Source organism: Dermacentor albipictus, chromosome 8 (genome assembly GCF_038994185.2).
Source record: "Dermacentor albipictus isolate Rhodes 1998 colony chromosome 8, USDA_Dalb.pri_finalv2, whole genome shotgun sequence".
Lineage (NCBI taxonomy): Eukaryota > Metazoa > Arthropoda > Arachnida > Ixodida > Ixodidae > Dermacentor > Dermacentor albipictus.
The window spans coordinates 94,642,641-94,664,007 of NC_091828.1; the positions used below are offsets into that span (position 1 = coordinate 94,642,641).

At 45.7% G+C, this 21,367-nt stretch overlaps 1 protein-coding gene across 1 annotated transcript in view; it reads right to left on the reverse strand.

Moving 5' to 3' along the window:
• Positions 1–21,367, reverse strand: part of LOC139048866 (uncharacterized) — a 63,711-nt gene that overhangs the window by 18,523 nt on the left and 23,821 nt on the right. The window contains exons 8-13 of the mRNA XM_070523753.1: positions 18,676–18,747; positions 16,016–16,215; positions 13,687–13,761; positions 10,777–10,825; positions 8,512–8,727; positions 4,444–4,685 (exon numbers count right to left, since the gene is read on the reverse strand). Coding sequence (XP_070379854.1) covers positions 4,444–4,685; positions 8,512–8,727; positions 10,777–10,825; positions 13,687–13,761; positions 16,016–16,215; positions 18,676–18,747 — 854 coding nt within the window. The remainder of the gene's footprint in view (positions 1–4,443; positions 4,686–8,511; positions 8,728–10,776; positions 10,826–13,686; positions 13,762–16,015; positions 16,216–18,675; positions 18,748–21,367) is intronic.

Sequence of the window (21,367 nt, forward strand, 5' to 3'; positions counted from 1 at the left end):
ATATGTCCCCATTTCACATCCACTTAAAACAGCGAATTGCAGCTCCGCACTTCGACTCGACTGTAGTGGTGCGCATCAATAGCACACCCCAGTAATCATCATCATCCTCAACCTATTTTTATGTTCACAGCAGGACGAAGGCCTCTCGCTGCGCTCTCCAGTTACCTCTGTCCTGCGCCATCCGATTCCAACTTGCGCCTGCAAATTTCATAATTTCATCACCCCATGTAGTTTTCTGCCGTCGTGGAAAGCACTACCCTTCCCTTAGTTGAATCTGTAACTCTAATGGTCCACTGGTTGTCCATCCTACGCATTACATGGCCTGCCCATCTCCTTTTTCTTCTTAATGTCATATAGACTATCCGTTATCACCGTTTTCTCTCTGATCCGCACCGCTCTCTTCCTGTGTCTTAACGTTACGCCTAACATTTTTTTCGTTCCATTGCTCTTAGCGCCGGTCCTTGACTTCTCGAGCTTCTTTATGAACCTCTCAGTTTCTGCCCCATAGGTTAGCACCTGTAGAATGCATTGATTGTGCACCTTTCTTTGCAGATGTAGTTGTAAGCTCAAAGTCAGGATCTCGCTACACCTGCCGTATGTACTTCAAGGCATTTTTATTCTTCTGTAAATTTCCGTCTCTTCATCAGGTTCCCCTGTGAGTAATTGGCCTAGCTAAGCGTACTCGATCACAGAATAGAGCCTGAATGCAGTTACCGAATTCTTGTTTTTTTTTCAGGCTATTGGTCGTTCATATTAATCTCCAATCCCAATCTTACACTTTCGCTCTTATGGTCACCCATCATTTGTTGTAATTAGTCCCCAGTGTTGCTGAACAGGACAATGTCACCTGCGAAGCGAAGCTTTCCCTGATTTCTATGAAAGCCACATAGGTTGATATTACGCTGCAGATTTCTCGATTACCTGATCGATGACATTGTAGAATATCCCTTCCTGAAGCCAGCCATTTCTCTTGGTTGCCTGAAGTCAAGTGTGGCCCTTATTCTACAGGAAATTATCCTGTTGAGGATTTTATACAATACTGAAAGCAAGCTAATGGGCCCACAATTTTTCAATTCTTTAACGTAGTCCTTCCTCCGGATTAGCATAATTTTGGCATTCTTCCAGTTCGCTGGTACACTTGAATTCATAAGACACGGTTACACCGTAGCACAATTTTTCTTCGCAGCCGCTCGTGGCTGCTCTGTAAAAACTCACAAGCGAAGCCATAATTCTCGAGCACGTTTTTGTCAAAACAACCGCCGAGCGTTATTGTGCCTCTGCATTCTTCAGTCCAGGGGTACCACTTTGTTCAATTCGGAACAGTGGAGGAGGACCATCGAGTTCACGTCCGTAAAGTCTAGCGGAGTTACTGTACACTCACAAGAGGAACTTACTTTCTGTGTCGTCTTCATGTAAAGCCGCGGAGCCGTGGTCTGCCTCCTTGGAAGGAATGAAAAAAAACAAAGGCATGGTGCACGAGAAGTTCGTTGTAAGTCATTACTACGATATAGTAGCTAGGGTTGAGACTGCGCATCTTAGACCACTGTCGGGCCCATGTATGCGCACAAATTGAGGAAAAGGCATTTCTGACAACATCTGCGCTTGGCTCGTTTTCCTTTTGGCGATCTCAACGAAGTCTACATTCAGCGCTACGCGCACGATCAAACAGATTCCTGAATAATTGATGAACATTTTTGTTCACGGTTAAACTTCTTAGCGTAGGAAATCGGTTGAGGTAATGTGCGCAAACTTGAGCATGCATCAATGGCTGTGCACGACGAAGAGACGTCAATCAGGGACGAAGACAATCCCCTCCCCGAAACCACGGGCTACAATTAGACAGCCTTTCTTTTCTACCACTGTAGCACATTTCAAACTCGATGCATATCAGCATTAATGACAAGTGCGCATTATTATAGTCGATGAATGGAATTCTTGGAGAGATGAATCGAGGATGTGTTCAGACTACAAGTTCAGAGGGCGGATAAGGCGCATCTGTCGACCAGAACATACGACGGCATGCCTAGTGTTCGCTAAACTCTTGACACTTTTTGGTAATCGTGTATCCATGACTTTCAGACTAAAACCACATTGCCATTCTATGCACTGTTTACCTTTCTATCAAACCCATGCAACCAACAGGCGTGAATGTCAGTCGCTTATTCTACGGTGGTATTTTCTGAACCAGCAAAGATACTCTTGCCGCCCAGTACTTAGTGCCCACTACCAGATAGTTGTCTTTTTCGTCATCATTCATTCTCATTTGGCTTAGCAGTCATACAATATGATTAAAAACTACAAATGATTTCCTGTATGCTTCCCTTGTCTCTGTTATCTGTTGCTTTCACATGGTAGTCGCTAACAAAAATCTGACCCCTGGTTAAAAATCTGGTCTGGTTAAAAGATAATTAAACGTGGTAGATTACAGAAGCGGCAAATATGAAATACCTCAAAGTGCGTGAGTATCGGTTCCTTATCTGTCTCGAAATAAAGTTGTCATCGTTCTTCAAAGACATTTCATGGGCTCACAACATCTATGCTACTTCCAACATTTCTTCGTATATACCATTCCCAACATGTCTCGAATAAAACCATACTTCAAAGTTACGAATGTGTCCTGTGACTCTTTTGTAGACATTTCCGCTTTTATTTGCGCTGTTGCTTACAATAAATATATAAGGCCACCAGTCGTTGAACTCTATAGAGACACCACAGGGACTAGAAGCCCAGATTTGTCATTCAAATTGTCCGATTCGCAGCGTATGGATTTGGTTGCGACATATCGCGACGTATGATTGCCTTCACTTTTGGCGCTTCCTTGTGAGCTTCACTGACTGAGTGTCTCGCGACAATCGAGCAGGGGTTGGAGTCACTCAAAAATTGTGTACGGAGAACCTATGCGACCGTATAAACCTCGTGTGGTGAGTGTATAATATAAAGAAAAAAAAATTACCGACGATTACGTTACTTCCTAATGCGAAATTTGAGCGCAGCAAATAAGCTGTTTCACCTTTTCGATAGATTGAGGCAAAGAAATCGAGCAACACATGTATGCGCTATCACAGAATTTTTTTTTTATTTTTCACACGTATTCCTTTAACAAAGACTCCACTAACAGTTCTTGACAGTCATGAAGGAAGCTTTGTGGTCGGAGAAATAGACTGATATATGTTCGACTTGGTACACCAATGCTTGATTCTCAAAGACGTTCACAAAGACGTTCACAACTGGGCCCTTAATGCCATATTGGCCTCCGCCGTGCATCAGTCGTCGCACTTGCATGAATGGGATTCGCGGAGATACGAGTCTTACACTCACCGCATTAAGTTGTGGAAGGTGCGCTGGCCTCGAGGGATATTTGTAACCGTTTGTTGTCGAAATAACAACCAAAACAAGCGCGAACGAGACCGACCCAACAGAACCAAACAGGCGCGGGCGAGAGCTGTGGCGCGAGCAGACGATAGTACGAAACGAGCGGATCGGCTGAGACCAGACACGAGTGCGCATCGAGCCGTAAGGAGGGTCCGCATGACACCAGCATCGCGCGCGCACGTCACTGAAGGGGCCGCTCTCATTGGTCTCCGCCATTCGCGGCTCGCGTCCTTCGTCTCCCACTCCAGCGAAGGGGGGCGGAGCTGGTTACGAGGCCGACGCCGACGACGACGCGAAACCCAGGAACGGACGCCAAAGAGCTGCGCTCTAAAACTTTGCTCACCATCCCGACCCTGCCATAACGGATGGCCAGCGAAGATGTTAGAGAACCACTCAAACGGCACCCATGGGAATAATAAATGTTTTATTGCCCTGCCTAGTCTTAGCGCAACACTGTTGTTGAGCATTATGATTTTGCACTCTTTGGTGCTCATCATATTCACGCTGCTCTTCGGCAGGCCCCAGAGAGCAACGTGGTCCAGCTATAGCGGTCTTTCAATGAGCTGCAGGAGTTGCTAGCCAGGTCTCACTTCTGTATGTCAAGTTTGGTGACGTCGCTCACTGATTCGTGTGCTGCTGTTGCCCCTTTTCCACCAGAGCAGCTTACGCAACCGTAACATTTACCGGGAAACATAGGCGGCGAGAGAAAGGACGTGCCACGCATTGTCCACAGGCGCCTTATCATCCATCATGCGGTTTTGATGCTTGTTTAGTGCTTTTCCTTGTTGAGATGAATGCTGAGCTACGTGTTGTACGTCTGATACGAATGACGATGTGCACTTTTACCGGTTCAATCTTCTTTTTTTTTGCCGAGGGACACCAAAAATCACCACCGACGAAATGCTAACAGCTCGCTGTAAAATACGTTAAATTTATGCACAGGCACACTGACTTCGACAACTAAATGCTAACAGCTTCGCGTGAAAAAAAATACAGAACTTTGATTCAAAAATTTATGCGTTAAATTTATGCACAGGCACACTGACTTCGACGTTCGTCGGCCAAACCCACCTTGCTCCCCAGCCTGCCTGCCAGAAACTCGACGAAGGAGCGCGAACCAGGCGCGCCGAGGTCCTGCGCGGGGACGCACAATCTGCGGTCGGCGGCCATGCCCGTGGACATGCCCAGCGTAGAGACGATCACGAAGACCGGGAAGGAGAGGATGAACGCGAAGGCCGCCACAGTCATCGCCCAGCTTGCCGCATTGAAGCTGCACCAGCCGCTCTGGGCACGCCACATGGAGCACTGGTTGCCTGGCGATCGGCCGAAAGGAAAACAAAAAATAATAAGTTTCCGTTCACCTAAATTTTGTTAGTCTTGATGGTTTCCTGGCACACATGATTGTAAGCTTTTTTTCAGGTATCTTACGGGTACTATTCGAAGAAGCCTGTAGACTTCACTAGATTAAGGTAGTAAGTTAATATTGGTCTCATCCTCCTTGCTCGACTTTACTGCGATGTCCGGGTAAAAAAAAGTTCTTCGGAGGGTAGAAAGGCGAAGCTCTACCAGAAGTAAACATGATGTCGAATTTTCGCAAACAGGTGTAGCCTAAGTACTTGCCAACACCATAATGTCACCAGCCCACGGAGTTGGCGTCCTTATAAATTTGTGGAACGTTTGCAAGAAACCGTTCATAACGAACTCTTTGATGAAAAATAAAGACCAACAAAAGGTCATACAAACATAGCCTCCATGCTAGGTTTCTTTTTTTTTCAATAGCCGGCCTCTAAACAGTGTCTAGAATGTCTACAGACTTTAGTTTTCTTTAGAGGTCCGTGCAATGGCTGCTGTGTGGTCTGCGATAGCAATCAGTAGCGGTGCGTTCTTCGTGGATATTTGTAGGCGTGACTGATGCATGCTCTAGGGTCCCTTGATAAAAGTATTCCGAAGAGACCAAATAATAATTACAAGTATTGCTCAATAGCATGTGCAGGGTTGCATGTCAATGCTTGGGATCTTAAATAAATAGTATAATCAAAGAACACGTTAATAACCTGCCAAACAAGCCGGCTTCACGTTCTGAAAATATCTAAAATTTGTATAAAATTGCCATGAAATCCTTTGCAACTTCTGCAATACTCGTTCTTTTGCTTATATCATAGCTGAGGACCCTCTATACAAAGGAATTACTGCGAATACATCTTTTGTTTGGTACTCACGAATCATATAAGTTGCTTAGCGGAGCTTCGTGGGCATACGTCAGAGAAAACTAAATAGTCTCGAGGCTCTCTGCCAATAGACTGTTGACTTTATATTTGTCTGCGAGTCCAGCTGTGCCTTCATAGACTGCCTAGTCTATGAAGGCATAGACTAGGCAGTCTATGCCTTCTTGCCACTGTGAAGAAATGTGCGAAGCACACGGACGTGTGTATCGCATAAAGACTTTATCCCAATTATCTGTTCCAACTTATCATGTGCATTTATTTATTTATTTATTTATTTATTTATTTATTTATTTATTTATTTATTTATTTATTTATTTATACAATTCAGCAGGCCCAAATGGGGGCCCAAGCAGGAGGGGCAGAATACATAAATCTTTTCATATGCACGTATATTACATAACAAATGAAAAGAAAATACAAAACCAATGCAACATATGTAACTATCAGAAGAAAACAAAAATGAAAGCGACGAGTAATAAGATTAAGAGAAGGTACACTGAAGGAAGACAACTTGACAAACATTATAACAGTATCACACGCATATATGAGCACTTGCAATCACTATTCAGAGAGGGAAAAAAGAACAAGTACCCGAAGTTGAACGAGCGACCATTGCAAAATACTGAAAATATTAGAATATGGAAGATGTGAAAAGTATCAAATAAAATTCACGTGTAAAAGAAAAGAAAAAGGAAGCAGTAACAAGGCTTGCAGACATGGCATTACCCGTAGAATTAAAGACGCAAGCGTTCAATAGGATCGGTGTTTATCAATAGGGATAATGGCAGGCTGTTCCAATCTGTTACAGTGCGCGGGAAGAAGGAAAACCTAAAAAGGTTAGTTCGGATGTTATAAGGTGTTAATCAGCGTAAAGACGCCATGTTCGGCGCGCTGTAAGTGATTTAACATAAGCCTGTGGGTGGAGGGACGAACAGTGTGTTTTTAAGCAAGAAAAGACATTTCAGTCGCATTTTCCTGCGTAGTTGTAGCGTTTGAATGTTATGTTGATTCATTTGTGTTTCAGTATGCACTATTTCACTGTTTCGCTATTCACTATTTTAATCCCAAACTTCTTTTGCGCTTGCATCGCTCCTCAGATCGAGATACCTGCAGCAATTGCGGCAGCGGAGGCCGCATTTCGATGGAGGCGAAAGGCGAGAAGGCTCGTCCACTTCCATTTAGGTGGATAATGTAGTACCAGAGGTGGTCTTAATAGTCTCCGCTACGGAAGGCCTCAGAATCGTACTGTGGGTTTGGCATGTTAAACACCACAATTTTGTTTTGTAGAGAGAGAAAAAAAAAGGCTAATGAAGGGATTCCAGAGCAGCGGCTTAAATGTCGCACCCGATCAGCGATCTACGATTGGTTCAGGTGATTGGCGATCAGGTGATTGGTTGGATTGTTCGGTGTACCCCGTTGATAATACAACTTATGACAGCTATCATGCACCAAACTTTTCAAATAGACGGACTATCCTACACGCATAAGACCAGGAGCATGCGTTTCAGAGCCCGGTTGAGAAACCACCAGGTTTTTCTGTTTTTTTTATTCAACTGACGTCCAGCTATTTATTTAAAAGTGATTATCGAAGTCTTTTCTCCCTATTCTAATTGTCAAGGTGCCAATTAGGGAGTTCTAAAATATTGCAAAAGACGCCAAACTTTCATGTCAGAAAGGCACACATAGCGTCCTTTAGTTTTTGGCGAAGCGAGAAAGACCGGGTAATCTGAAAGACATCACGCGAATACGCACCCACTCGCGCGGGATAGCACCGCCATAATATATTATCGGGTTTTACGTGCCAAAACCACTTTATGATTATGAGGCACGCCGTAGTGGAGGAACCACCTGGGTTTCCTTAACATGCGCCTAAATCTACGGGTGTTTTCGCATTTCGCCCCCATCGAAATGCGAGAAGCAGCACCACCATCAATTAATATCTGTGGGAAAGCAAACCACGCTCCTGATTTTCGCGGCTCAGAGCAGCACGTTTCTGTGACGCTAATATGCAATGAACGCAGGGATCTGTTGAGGCTTCGTTGAGGAGGTTGTGGTCGCGGCAAGGCCCAACAATTGATGACTAGCTCGATTTTCCGCAGAGGCTCTCATGAGGCTGCTATCCCTTAGGCAGTAACATGCGTAGAGACATTTCTTTTTCATACTTCGCGGACTTCCTCGCTTTGTTATTTCGCAACGCCGCTCATACTTTTCCACGTCATCTTCGCGTTATTTCATGCAAAATAACGCAGAGCACGAGTCGGTTATATTAGTGCGCGTGCACTACATGATGGCCAGTTTTTCTCTCAAGTTATTCATAACCTGTTTGACATTGTTCATTCATTTTGCACGTACTTTTTGCGTGATGAGTCATATGCGGTTTCTCTGAAAAGCAAACGTGAGTCATTAACGATAATGCCAGAGTTCTCAATGAACTGCAAGTAACTTTGCCCTCGGATAACAGGGTTTCTGTTACACTTGTGGAGAAGCATACCTTGCCTGCATATGAAAAGCCCGGATAGGTGTTCTTACATAGTCTATCCAACACTTACACACAGCCTGTTGTCTCATGACCACTTGTCCTTTATTTTTCTTGTCCGGAATCGTTATTTTTTGGAGGCTGTACAAAAAAACATTAATATTGAACACTGTGGATCATGTAGCACACAAGCGTAGAATCTACTGTTGTCAGAAGGCAACGTTTAGTGTTGGTGAAATAAGATATCTTCAAAGAGGCAAAACAGTCCACGAATCTACAGATCCTATAACTCAACTTTCATTAACGCAATCACGGAGCAAACTATTCTTCTAAAAAGTTATCACGCAAATTTCAGTGCAACTTTGTTACGGACGCTCGAGAGTGCGCCCTTTTAAAGAATGAATCACGTGCTGCTCGCATTGTGCTTGTCTCGCTCACCTAACAGGTACAGTGCCACTATGATGCTGATGACGACAGCAACGACCGTGACCACCATCTCGTATATTCCGAGGCCTGTTGCTACATCGTCAGGCATGTTGTCCAAGCTGAGGACGGCTTTCTGGGCCTGCTCCACCGAACGCTTGACGGAATCGTTGAGTTCACCAACGCTTTTGACGAAGCGGGCAGCGTACTGGCGCAGCTTGGCCTTCGATTCTGCACGTTAGGTGTAAATAGGGAGCTTTAGCGTGTCCGGTATTCCCGTGAACACAAGTTGACTGGGCGGCTTACCAGATAAGCGGAGGCGCCGACATGAGTGGCCTGCACGGTGCAGCCGCTTCGTGGCACAGAACTCAGACAAACATAGAGCTAAATTTGCATTAAACAATTTCCTTCTACGTCGCCCCCGGTGTAAACTACACACAATGATGTCATTATGTCCCCGATTACGCCACTGCCGAAATTTTACGCCATCAGCGAAGTAGAATGCGCTTGATTACTGCACTGATAGCTCTTTGTGCGGTTGAGCTCCCACCAACCAGTTGGCTGCACCGTGCAGGTTACTCACGTTTCTGCCTCCGCTCAACCGGTATAGCAAACTACAGTTCGTCTGGCCTTAACAGGCATACCCGACACGCTAAAACTCTCTAATGAGGCGAACATTAAAAACACAGTCGGTGACTTTGGCATGCTTCGTATATTCGCAAAAAAAAGAAGCTTTATTAGGTCAGCATACACAACGCAGACGCTTTTTCAAGATCAGCCTGCGCCGGATCCTATTTCCTCCGAGCTCTGTTGTTAACCTTTCAGAGGATTCAAATCTATGTATACCAGTTGCATGGAATTGAAATAAAAACCTGCCTGTGGCAGGTAGCGTGGCAGGTAGCACAAGACTAATCCTTGAACTGCTATGCTCGAAGAGGCAAACATTACCTCCACGTCAAATCAAAACGCAGATTTCACTAAGCAACAAAACTTCTATAATTATGTTCTCTAACTAATCGAGTTATCTGATAACAGTAATTAGGATCTTTCATAGGATAGCACTCAGGTAACGCCGGACCTTCGCCGAAGTTGAATGCGTGGCCACTACATGAATCCTTATCTAATTTCTCCTGCGCGAGCTTATATAACATTCAATGCATCAGGGAAACTTCACTTTCAATAGAGCTGTTGTCATTCCTAGTGATTTGAATGCTGATCAATCACAAAAAATCAATCTACTTCTGACATATATAGAGCTTCTCCCACATGCCACCCTGTGTTTACTTTTGGCAGTACATTGTCGTGGCCCAAAAATGTTGTGAACGTTTATTTCCTTTAGTTTGACTTCTATGGTTCGTACTCTTCTCAATGCACGATGCGCCAGTATTATGTCCGCATCTGTGCAGAAAAACGCTACGCGACACATGCACTGGGCGGTATATGAACAAGGAAGAAAATCCCTGGGATGATCGGCATATTTTTTGGAGCCACCGACGGTGATGTTTTCTTTCTAATTCAGTAGAACATAAAAAAGGCACTCCAGCATTTACGCGAAATGCTAAAACCAAACACCATTGACCCCATAGCATCCAGTAGTGACGCTGTGGATCTCCACTTTTCTTTTGAATTCATGGTCCGGCATCCAGGGGAAGCACTTTGCGACAGATCAAGTATATCCGTGATAATCACGAATATAAGCATTGATCCCGCTTCCTTGTCGACTGAGTGAAAAATAACTTCTAGTTTTCGAGCAGGAAAAGAAGAGCTTATTCGGCGGCCATAGGAGTAATTCCCAGTTAGTCTACAGAAAATTTACAAAGCCTTTCTTGCGAAGTATATAGATAACGTGCAGACATAACAAAGACATCACACGTCGCAGCTAATGAAAGCACAAGGCACATTTTGATTGATCAGCAGAAATATCAGTGGTATAGGCGATGTGGTACATACTAGGCCTCCATGGCTGCGTTAGTGGCGATTCATTGTCTTCTAGCATCGTGCAACGTTCACTAAAAAAATAAGTAGCACCGCTTTTTCTCCCTCTAGACAGCATGTGTGCCTACATCCTTACGCTTTTTCTCTAATAGTGTGAAATGTTTTGAGCGAATTTCCCGTTTGCAAGTGTATGAACGCCTTATGGGGCATTTATATGACAAAAAAGGCAGCTGAATGTGGAAGCCATGTCGTTTACAGGAAATTTAATATAACTCGCAGGACGGTCAATGTTTTTTTGTAACACCGATTTCACAACCAGAATTACTGAAGGTGTGATGGACTAACCTTTTGTTTGCTTCCTGAAATCCTTTCCTATTTTCTTCTGCGTTGGAATCTGAAAAGTGTTATTTGGTATAAGAAAACTCGAGAACTCTTCAAATGCCACAGAATGCCAGCACACTGTAAGCGGCCCGAAATGCGTCGAAAGTACGTTCGACGTAGTTTCCGCTGGAAAGAAACCCGTAATGCTACCGAAATGGTCAATGCATTTTGGCGGGAGGGAATGCGATTGTGGCTACACCACGTGAATTACGTAATTACGAATGGCCTCATGGTCGCTTGCATCGCCGCAAAATGTTCTGTTGACGTAGAAATAAAGGGAGAAAGATCGTGGAGCTTTAGGCGCAAGAACCAATTTCTGATTATGAAGCACGCCATAGTGGGGGACTCCGGAAATCTGGACCACCTGGGATTAATTAACAAGCACCTGAATCTAAGTACACGGGTGCTTTCACATTTCGCCCCCATGGAAATGCGGCCGCCATGGTCGGGATTTGGTCCATCACCACAGTCACTAAGTCCATCACCATAGCCACTAAGTCATAGTCCATCATCATAGCCACTAGGCAACCACGGCGGCTTATACATTAATAAGCATGTAGGCACAAGCGCGCAGGCAAACCTGAACGCATCTGACTCGATGACCGCGGACACTCGCTGTCAAAACGCAGCATTAAGGAAGTGCGGCAGCAGCAGTGAGCGAAGTAACCTTCGTGCTGCCTGTAGCTACAACGCGAACTAGCGGCGAGAACATAGTGCACACGAAATGTACGAGCCCTCGGCGCACCTAGACGGTCCCATCGCAGATCGCTTTCAAGATAGAGCCCGCGCGGCCACTCTCCGCCGCCGCTGGTGCAGAACACCCTCACCCCTCCCTCCCTCCCTACAGGTACCTTGCCCGCGACCGAAGACGGCGCGCTTCCACCCAATTTTTACCTTTTGCATACACGAGATGGAGCCCCCGCCCTCGGCTAACTAACGCACGCTCTCTCGCACACACAGCATACAGTTAACGCCTCGTAGATGGCACAAGGCCGGTGCACTTCGATCCGTGACGTGATGCTACCATGCCTGACTGCAAACGAATTTAATGGGGACGCTCCCAAGTAAGCCGCAATAATTTTCCTAACACCGCTTTCGTCGCACAGGGCCTGAAAGTGTAAATTTAGGTGCAAATCGCCTTACTTCAAGAAACAGAGCGCACAGGCCTGCTGTCAAGAAAGCATTAATACGGAGCGCGGCCACGGTGTTATCGCACTTGGACTTTATACAGAACATCACGGCATTGCCCCCACCGCCGCCGGCAACGGAAATGTACCTCGAGTTTCCATATATTTCTTACCCAATAAAAATACAGTGAGAGAGAACGCCTCCTTTGAGCATATGCTTATCTTTTCCTACGTCTATGCGATTAGTGTTCAAGTAGTGGTACAGTTGTAATTTCATGATGAGAAATTCATTCTTGGCAGCGATTGTGATGACTATGTTTACATGTCACAATGCATTGTAACGTATCTGTCGAGGCATATATCCGGTGGCAATTACCCAAGTTGTCAACTATAGGTCAGGCAGAAGCTAGCCGAACATTGTCTTTTGGCGTACGTACCCAGTGACTCATGTATGCACGGCGAGGAAGCCGCCGGCACATACTTAAGTGACCCGAGCAATAAACTTCGGTCGCTGGTAAGCGCAGAGTGAATCAGACAGACAGACAGACAGACAGACAGACAGACAGACAGACAGACAGACAGACAGACAGACAGACAGACAGACAGACAGACAGACAGACAGACAGACAGACAGACAGACAGACAGACAGACAGACAGACAGACAGACAGACAGACAGACAGACAGACAGACAGACAGACAGACAGACAGACAGACAGACAGACAGACAGACAGACAGACAGACAGACAGACAGACAGACAGACAGACAGACAGACAGACAGACAGACAGACAGACAGACAGACAGACAGACAGACAGACAGACAGACAGACAGACAGACAGACAGACAGACAGACAGACAGACAGACAGACAGACAGACAGACAGACAGACAGACAGACAGACAGACAGACAGACAGACAGACAGACAGACAGACAGACAGACAGACAGACAGACAGACAGACAGACAGACAGACAGACAGACAGACAGACAGACAGACAGACAGACAGACAGACAGACAGACAGACAGACAGACAGACAGACAGACAGACAGACAGACAGACAGACAGACAGACAGACAGACAGACAGACAGACAGACAGACAGACAGACAGACAGACAGACAGACAGACAGACAGACAGACAGACAGACAGACAGACAGACAGACAGACAGACAGACAGACAGACAGACAGACAGACAGACAGACAGACAGACAGACAGACAGACAGACAGACAGACAGACAGACAGACAGACAGACAGACAGACAGACAGACAGACAGACAGACAGACAGACAGACAGACAGACAGACAGACAGACAGACAGACAGACAGACAGACAGACAGACAGACAGACAGACAGACAGACAGACAGACAGACAGACAGACAGACAGACAGACAGACAGACAGACAGACAGACAGACAGACAGACAGACAGACAGACAGACAGACAGACAGACAGACAGACAGACAGACAGACAGACAGACAGACAGACAGACAGACAGACAGATAGATAGATAGATAGATAGATAGATAGATAGATAGATAGATAGATAGATAGATAGATAGATAGATAGATAGATAGATAGATAGATAGATAGATAGATAAGCAGGAAGGCAGGCAGCTGGGCAGACATACAGCTGCTGAAGCCAGCGAAGTCAGCTAACCGCATCATGATGATAGAAACGCTCGGTTGCCGTCAATTTTATCGCTCATACAGATATTCACGTCGTACTCATACTGACCTGGGCGAGGTGCCGAGACAAGTCACCGTCACTCAGCGTATCCCTCAGATCTGAAACGTCGAGGGGAAGGCGGACCTGAAATCAAGCAGTGGTCAATAAGCGTCAAACGTAAGCTCTCGCATGAGTCGTACGTGAATACCTTGCGCGTCATGAACAGTTCAGGAAAGAAAGTCGAGAATAGCCGATAAATAATTGAGCAGCTTTGGTAATTCGTGTCGCTAGCGGGAAATGCGCATTTTCCCCGTTGAGAGTGAGTCGCATGGTAGAAAAATAACACTCCTCAGTTGCCCATCTCTTGCGCAGTTACCTTCTCGATAGATCATGGTACGTACAAACCGTTGTCTAAGCGTCTTCTTTTTACATGGCAACTAGGAGCGTCACTCTAGGGTCAGTATTTAAGACCATTTCCTTAATTTTCAATATTGATGCTTTCTCCGCACTATTCACAGTCTTCTTTCCCTATACATACCGATGACATCAAAATTTTAAAGGAAATTCACACTGTTGATGACTGTCGCATCCTGCAGACTAACCTGTTTTCTTTTTCTAAATAGTACGAAGGTAATAACCTAACCATGAATGCTGCTAAGACTAAAGTCATGATTTTCAAACGCATAAATCATCACTCGCTCTACTAGCACAAATTATTGTCAATGCCCGTGCTTTGATGCCGACGCAATCGCGCTGATCTGTATCGGTTCCAGCTCCTTAACGATATCTTCACCTGTCCCGAACTCCTCAGTCGCATCATGCTTTGTCACCCGCCGTGGTTGCTCAGTGGCAATGGTGTTGGGCTGCTGAGCACGAGGTCGCGGGATCGAATCCCGGCCACGGCGGCCGCATTTCGATGGAGGCGAAATGCGAAAACACCCGTGTACTTAGATTTAGGTGCACGTTAAAGAATCCCAGGTGGTCGAAATTTCCGGAGTCCTCCACTACGGCGTGCCTCATAATCAGAAAGTGGTTTTGGCACGTAAAACCCCATAATAAATAATAATAAATCATGCTTTGTATTGCATGCAAGATGAATGGAAAACTTAATTAAATGGAAAACGAGCTGACTGGTTGCCGGGGTCACTGGTCCAGGTTCTACTGACCATCTTAGCCCTTAATGTGAGCCACTAGCTGACCATTAAAGCTAGTGCTCTCGAGTTCAAACTCCCACTACTCGTTGGCTGGACTGGACAAGGTCAACAGAGAACATTACCCTTTCCGCATACCTACCAGTAATCACCAATGCTCCACCGTCCACGGCATGCTGAGTATTCACAACGCTTATTTTCGTGAATCTCGACATTTTTTCTTCCCTCGCTGTCATTATTATTTTCTGAGCTTTGCGTTGTTGTGTCATAGTTGCACACATTTGTGTATTAATCTGTACATCATGCAAAGTTAAGCACTTTCCTTTTTAGTTTGCTTATACCGCCCACATCCCATAATGGGGACCACCTTCCTGCAAAAACTACAGCCATGCCCAACAATAAGCATTGTCGGAAAGCTTTAACTAACGTTGCATAACTGGGAACAATTATGCCGTGTAATAACGAGATTCACTCATTTTCGTTTGTATTTTTATTGCGAAGTTTTCTACTGCTACTCCACTTTATAATGCCGTATGGCCCTGAAGATATATGAATAAATAAACGGTGTATCGGTTTTTCGTTCTTTGTGTTCATGGTACTTTCTAACATATATTCCCGTGCAATTATTTTTTTTTGTGAGCGCTTGCGCCAGCACTCAGACCTTAAAGTTCTTCATGCGCACGGAAAATACCTTGATTGATTATTAAATATAAAAGAATAATCCATCCGTCTCCCATTACTTGAATATGCCTCAGTGGTGTAGAATGGCACGACAAATTCAAATAGCATTTTAATTCAGGGCGTGCAAAAACGTTCATGAGTGCATTGTCACGGTGTCAGAAACTCGAGGAATAAACGCACTAGTCAGAATAAACAGTAACAAAAACGGACTGTTTCATACTGCGCGCGAGTCCCCTCCCCCCTCCCTTCGTCTTCTTGCTCACAAACGAAATATTAACTGACATAAACTGGCCCGTAACAAAAAACCGCTAGGGTTCTAAATATGAAATGCACAGAAAAAGGCTGAAAGGAAAGGAGGAATGATTGGAAGCTCGTTGTTTCAAGAAAAAGCTGTGGAATCGCTGCTTCAGGAATTTGATTCTCACAATTTTTGCGAGTCAGAAAGAAATCGTGGGGGATACCCTGTACGGTGACTGAGAAAAAAAACCCGTCAGGGTGGTCTGCTTCTTTTTTCGCTCTTTTTTTATTCTTGTACGCAATTAGCTGCACATGAGCTCTATACGCACCTGACTGTAGCGAAGCTCTGCCACGTTGAGCTTCATATCCTGGAGGTTTGGCATGATCAACTCGCAGGAGCCGGAGCAAGCCTCCATAGCGTCATCTATGGAGTCCGAGGCATTGCGGTTGCTTAAGTAAACCTCCAAGGCGTCGTCACTGATGGCCGCTTCGTCGGCAGTCTCGATGAGCTGCTTGATCTGTAGCAGACCTGCAGTGAATGGCATGGGGGGCCTCAGTGTTTCACACTGACCTCACTACCGGGGAAAACGTTTCGCTCTGCTATTCTGCAAGTACAGTTTTGTCTGTAAGTTCCGAGGAATTTAGGTCTTCGAAGTTGAGAGTGCATGACTTTACGGCGGACGGTGCGACTTCCGAAGTAATTTCGGCACCAAGAAGCTGGGTATGGTCACAGTGTATTCTTCCCCATTCAAGATCCTTCAAAAAGTAATGGCAAGTGCGGTTCATCGTTGACTGCCACAAGCGCCATCTGGGTCGCCGTCTGTCCCGGAACAACGCGCGGATTTCGGAGGGCAGCTCTTAGGCGCCCGTCCCTGCGTCGAGGGTCGGCCATCTGGGGCGCTGTCTGCCCCGGAACAACGCGCGGGTTTCGGAGGGCAGCTCTTAGGCGCCCGTCCCTGCGTCGAGGGTCGGCGTGCCCCGGCGTAACCGAGCGAACGAGCACAGCAGGGGATGACAGCGAACGCAGCGCGCACCGTGGAATGAACATAAGTGGCGAGAGAGAAGAGGTACGAGGAGGAAAGCGGAGAGGAGAGTCCAGCGGAACCGTGAGGCCACGGAGGAAGGAAACTAAGGAGGGGCCCTGACGTCACTCTTTGTGAAGCAAAAGTGAAGCCGGAAGTTGGCGTTGCTCATCGCGATGCTCCGCCTTTTGTGCCACCCTCCTCTCTTGTTTACGTCTTCCGCGAAACCACGCCGCGCTGCGCGTGGTTTCGCGCACGCTCGCGCAACATCCGGCAGAGCACGGTGCAGGTAACACAGCGCAACAAGATACGGTGACTAACGCAAACCCGCCCACACAGTGCCATTGCCACGGCACGAAACCTACCAGAGCAACACGTGTGAGCGCAAACAACGCCGCCATTGTGGCCCAAAAGGCGTGTGGCCATAAAAAAAATAAAGCAGCAAAAAATGAGAACCTACTACGTCATTTCCGCCACACTTTTCTCCTAGCGCGCGGAGGGGGTAGGGCCTCTCCTTAGTTTCCTTCCTCCGTGCGTGAGGCGGAAAGCGTAAGGAGGATATGAGGAAAGCGTGAGGAGGAAAGCGTAGTGCGGCGGCGGGGGCCACGAGATGGCGCCCGAGTAGCGCGCGTCGTCTGGGAGGTTTGTCGGCGGCTGCTTCTGCGAATCGCGCCCCCGCCTCATCCACGGCCTGGCTGTCGCGATCTCCAGGTTAGCGGTGCAGTGGCGCCACACTTCGCTCCGTCTGCAACGGGCTGCGCACGAGACCGATTATCCCTGCTAGCCAGTATATCGAAAAATGAAAACGCGTGTAGAGCTGCGTTAGGGAGTACAGTAATCGCCGCCGAATTTTATTCTTACTTCCACCTTCTCCAGCAGCTGCGGACTTGCGCAAAGAATATTCAGACCACTAGCCGCTACTTGTACAGTTCAGGCTTGTCGCTAATGATTTTGGTCTTCTTTCTGGTGCCTAGTGTATGCCTCCGCCGCCGCCTATCGTCTATGCCCATTCTCTCATCATAAAAAAACTCGAGCCGTAACGATGTTCTCGTGAGGTGCGCCGACTGAAAAGTGTTTATTTCCAAGAATAGCTTATGTATTGAGCACCAGTTTGCATCCTGCATGCTTGAACCATTTGAACCGGTAACCATTTAAACCGGTAACCATTACTTTTTCGGTTCAGGTTCGGTTCGCGATTAGGCGCAGTCTAAGAACGTCGGTTCGGGTTCAGTCCTCACTATGTTACCAGTTCGGGCACGATTTTCGATTCGGGTTCGGTTCGACACCCTGCGATGTTTACAGTTCACTGTTCACCGTGACAAAGGCGCAAGTGCGACAGTGGCACTTAGAAAGAGATGACGCTTGGCGTCATCACCGCTACGTTCAAGACTGCCGCTCAGAAGCATTGCGCCGTCCTAGTCAATGAGAGCCGATGGATTTTGTTAAAAGCGGTCGTACTACTCAATCATATACACTGGCGTTCAGAGCCACTTCTTGGTTAGTGCGCGATATGTTTTGCCTGAGGATGATTCGTAGACAGCATACACAGGTTCCATGGCTCATCATTAAATTAGCTTTATTTCAGTGTTCTAAACTGCTTGCGCAATTCAACATACTGTGGTAGTACGTACGTTCCGGCGCTGGCATGGACGTGAGTTAACCGTATGCAAAAGCACAACGTATAACGCCCGGAACCCTGTCGACCTACATGTCAGGATCTCTGCAGCTGGTTTAGCTCATGCTGAATCTCGTTCCCGCTATGACTTCGTGAACATTACGCTGTTCCGGAATGTGAAGTGAATGTACGTTTCATCGGCAGGGTACTTAGGTCTTCGTCGTACGAAAATGCAATAAAATGCACATTGAATAGAAGTGGCGTACAATATATCTTTGCAATGACATCCCGCAACAAATTTTTGCAAGGCAAAGCGATGCAGGAAGAACCTTGCACGTTAGCACGTACGTACGTTCTGCAGCGGTTGAGGCAAACTTCAGTAGCGGGTTGGTGGTCGCTGCGGTGGCAGCCTCCTCGGTGCAGTCTGTGACGTTACAACAAAAAAACACGAGCGACCTTGAAAAACGGAAACTATGCTTTTCGGCAACAGATCGTCAACTGAGCGCTGCATGCGATTGCCCAGCTCGTACTGCGTATACTTAAAAATTGTGGGGTCCCTTAAAATCCCGCTTAAGAGATTAATGGCGAAAGCCTACCCTTCCTCCTCTTATCATGCGCCTCTTAGTCTTATGTCATTTCTCTTTCTCTTAGTCATTTGTAATCAAGTGTGGTCATGACAAGCGGTCGTTAGACATATGTCGGTCATATTATAGACATGAGTGGTTATTACAAGTTATTTCAGTCATTATTAGTCATTCCTGGTCATTACTAAGCATTTTCAATCATTTCTAATAAATTGTAGTCGTTACGAGTAGTCGTCAGACATATTGGTTATTTCATAGTCATTATTACTCATAACAAGTCGCTTGAGTCACTATTAGTCATCACTGTTCACTATTAAGTATTTTAGTCGTTTGTAATCAATTGTGGCCGTTACAAGCCGTCGTCAGACATATTGGTCATATTCTGCTCATTATTGGTCATTAAAAGTTGTTTCAGTAATTATTATTCATTACTGGTCATTACTAAGCATCTTTAGTAATCTCTAATTAATTGTAGCCGCCACAAGTTGTCCTTAGACACATTGGTTATTTCGTAGTCATTACAAGTAATTTCAATCACTATTAGTCATTACTAAGCATTTTAGTCATATATAATCAATTGTGGTCATCAATTGCTGTTGTTTGACATGTTGGTCATCCTAGTCATTGTAGCCATTGGAAGTCATTTCAGTCATAATTATGCATTACTAGTCATTACTAAGCATTTTAGGGATTTCTAATCAATTGTAGTCGTTACAATTTGTCGTTACACATATTGGTCATTTTGTAGACATAAGTAGTCATTATAAGTGATTATTACTCATTGTAGTCATTACTTCTCATTATTAGATATTTCTAGTCATTTCTAATCAATTGCAGTCATTACAAGCCGTCACTGACATATTGATCATTGCAAAATAATTAGTAGTAATTACAAGTCATTAGTAGCCAATTATTATTCATTACTAGTCGTTATTAACATCAACCAATCTATTATAACCTTATCGTTCACTGACTGTCACTATCAATCATTTTCCATTCTTTATTCTGTCTTTAATCTGCCTTCATATGGCGTGATGATGCTGATGCGGACCCTCCGGCGGTCAGGACTGCCGACACAAACTTCACCCTAAGCTTAGAAAGGCTTTCGCCTTAAAAAGTGTTGTGGAAAAAAATGCAGGCGTGAGCGAGATAGTATGCCAGAAACCGCTCGCATGTTTTCATACGAAGACACGCTACACCTGAACCACCATGGGTTGCTTAGTGGCTATGGTGTTGGGTTGCTAAGCACGAGGTCGCGGGATCGAATCCCTGCCACGGCGGCCGCATTTCGAAGAAGGGCGAAATGCGGACACACACGTGTACTCAGATTTAGGTGCAAGTTAATAAAACCCAGGGGGTCCAAATTTCCGGAGTCCCCCGCTACGGCATGCCTCAGGACCAGCTTGTAGTTTTGGCACGTAAAACTCCCTAATTTCATTTTTAATTACCATTTTATCTCTTGCACCCAGCCTGGCATGCTGAATGCTTAGCGTTTGGTAGTGCCAGCTGAAGGCTAAACACGACTTTCGGCACTGCCGGTGACGATGCAGATACAGTTTCTCAGATTTGCTCCTTCATCTAACTTTCACGTTTCCTCGTTAACGGTTGACTGACTAGTAAGCGTTGAGGATCCAAAGTAGCACATGGCATTATGGGAGACGCTGTATTGAATGTGCCTCGAATGGATTCCATGAAAATGCCACGTTAGCGAGCCCACAATATTTTGCGACCCATTTTAAGGAGGCTGGAAGCGGTGGCAATCATTGCCATGATGTCGTTGCGTTCAGCAGCCGAAAGTCAGGGCCACTCCGCTATTGCAGCGTGTGACCGAAAAAAGGTCATTTTGATCGGAAGTCACGTAGTACAAAACGAAAGGTGGCGACAGTACAGTGACGTCACTGTTTGCGGCAGCGTACGGATGACCAAAGCTCTAGAACAAAGGGCAGCTACAGGCGAGTTGGAACGCCTTCGTAGTTTATGCATATACGAGAGCTTTAGCATGTCCGAGACCATTTCTAGACTACCGTGTCCCTGGCTACATAGACGCAATCAGCAAAGTGTTGTGGCAAACACCACGCGGCCCGAAATTTTACCAAGCCCCTTATTGAAGACGCTAACTATATTCTACTTAGCATTTCTATTGCAGCGTCCATAGCGACCATTACTGCTAATACTCTTTTAATTCATAATACTTAACTTAGTTTTAATGCTATGCAGTTTTAATTTTATTCATGTACTGGTGTCTCAGTGGAGGGTTATCTTGCGATTTCTTGGAGTAACAAAACACACTCATGGACGAGTAAGATCTCTTTCTGCTCGTGAATTGGAAGACACGTTTCATATAGCTTGCTTTTTTTACGAAGTTCTCATTTTTAAGAAATAATTTTTGGGCGGCGTCTTCTGTGTTATATGAAGGTTTCACTGCACGCATGATTTGTTCCTGCGGACGTGCTCCCATTT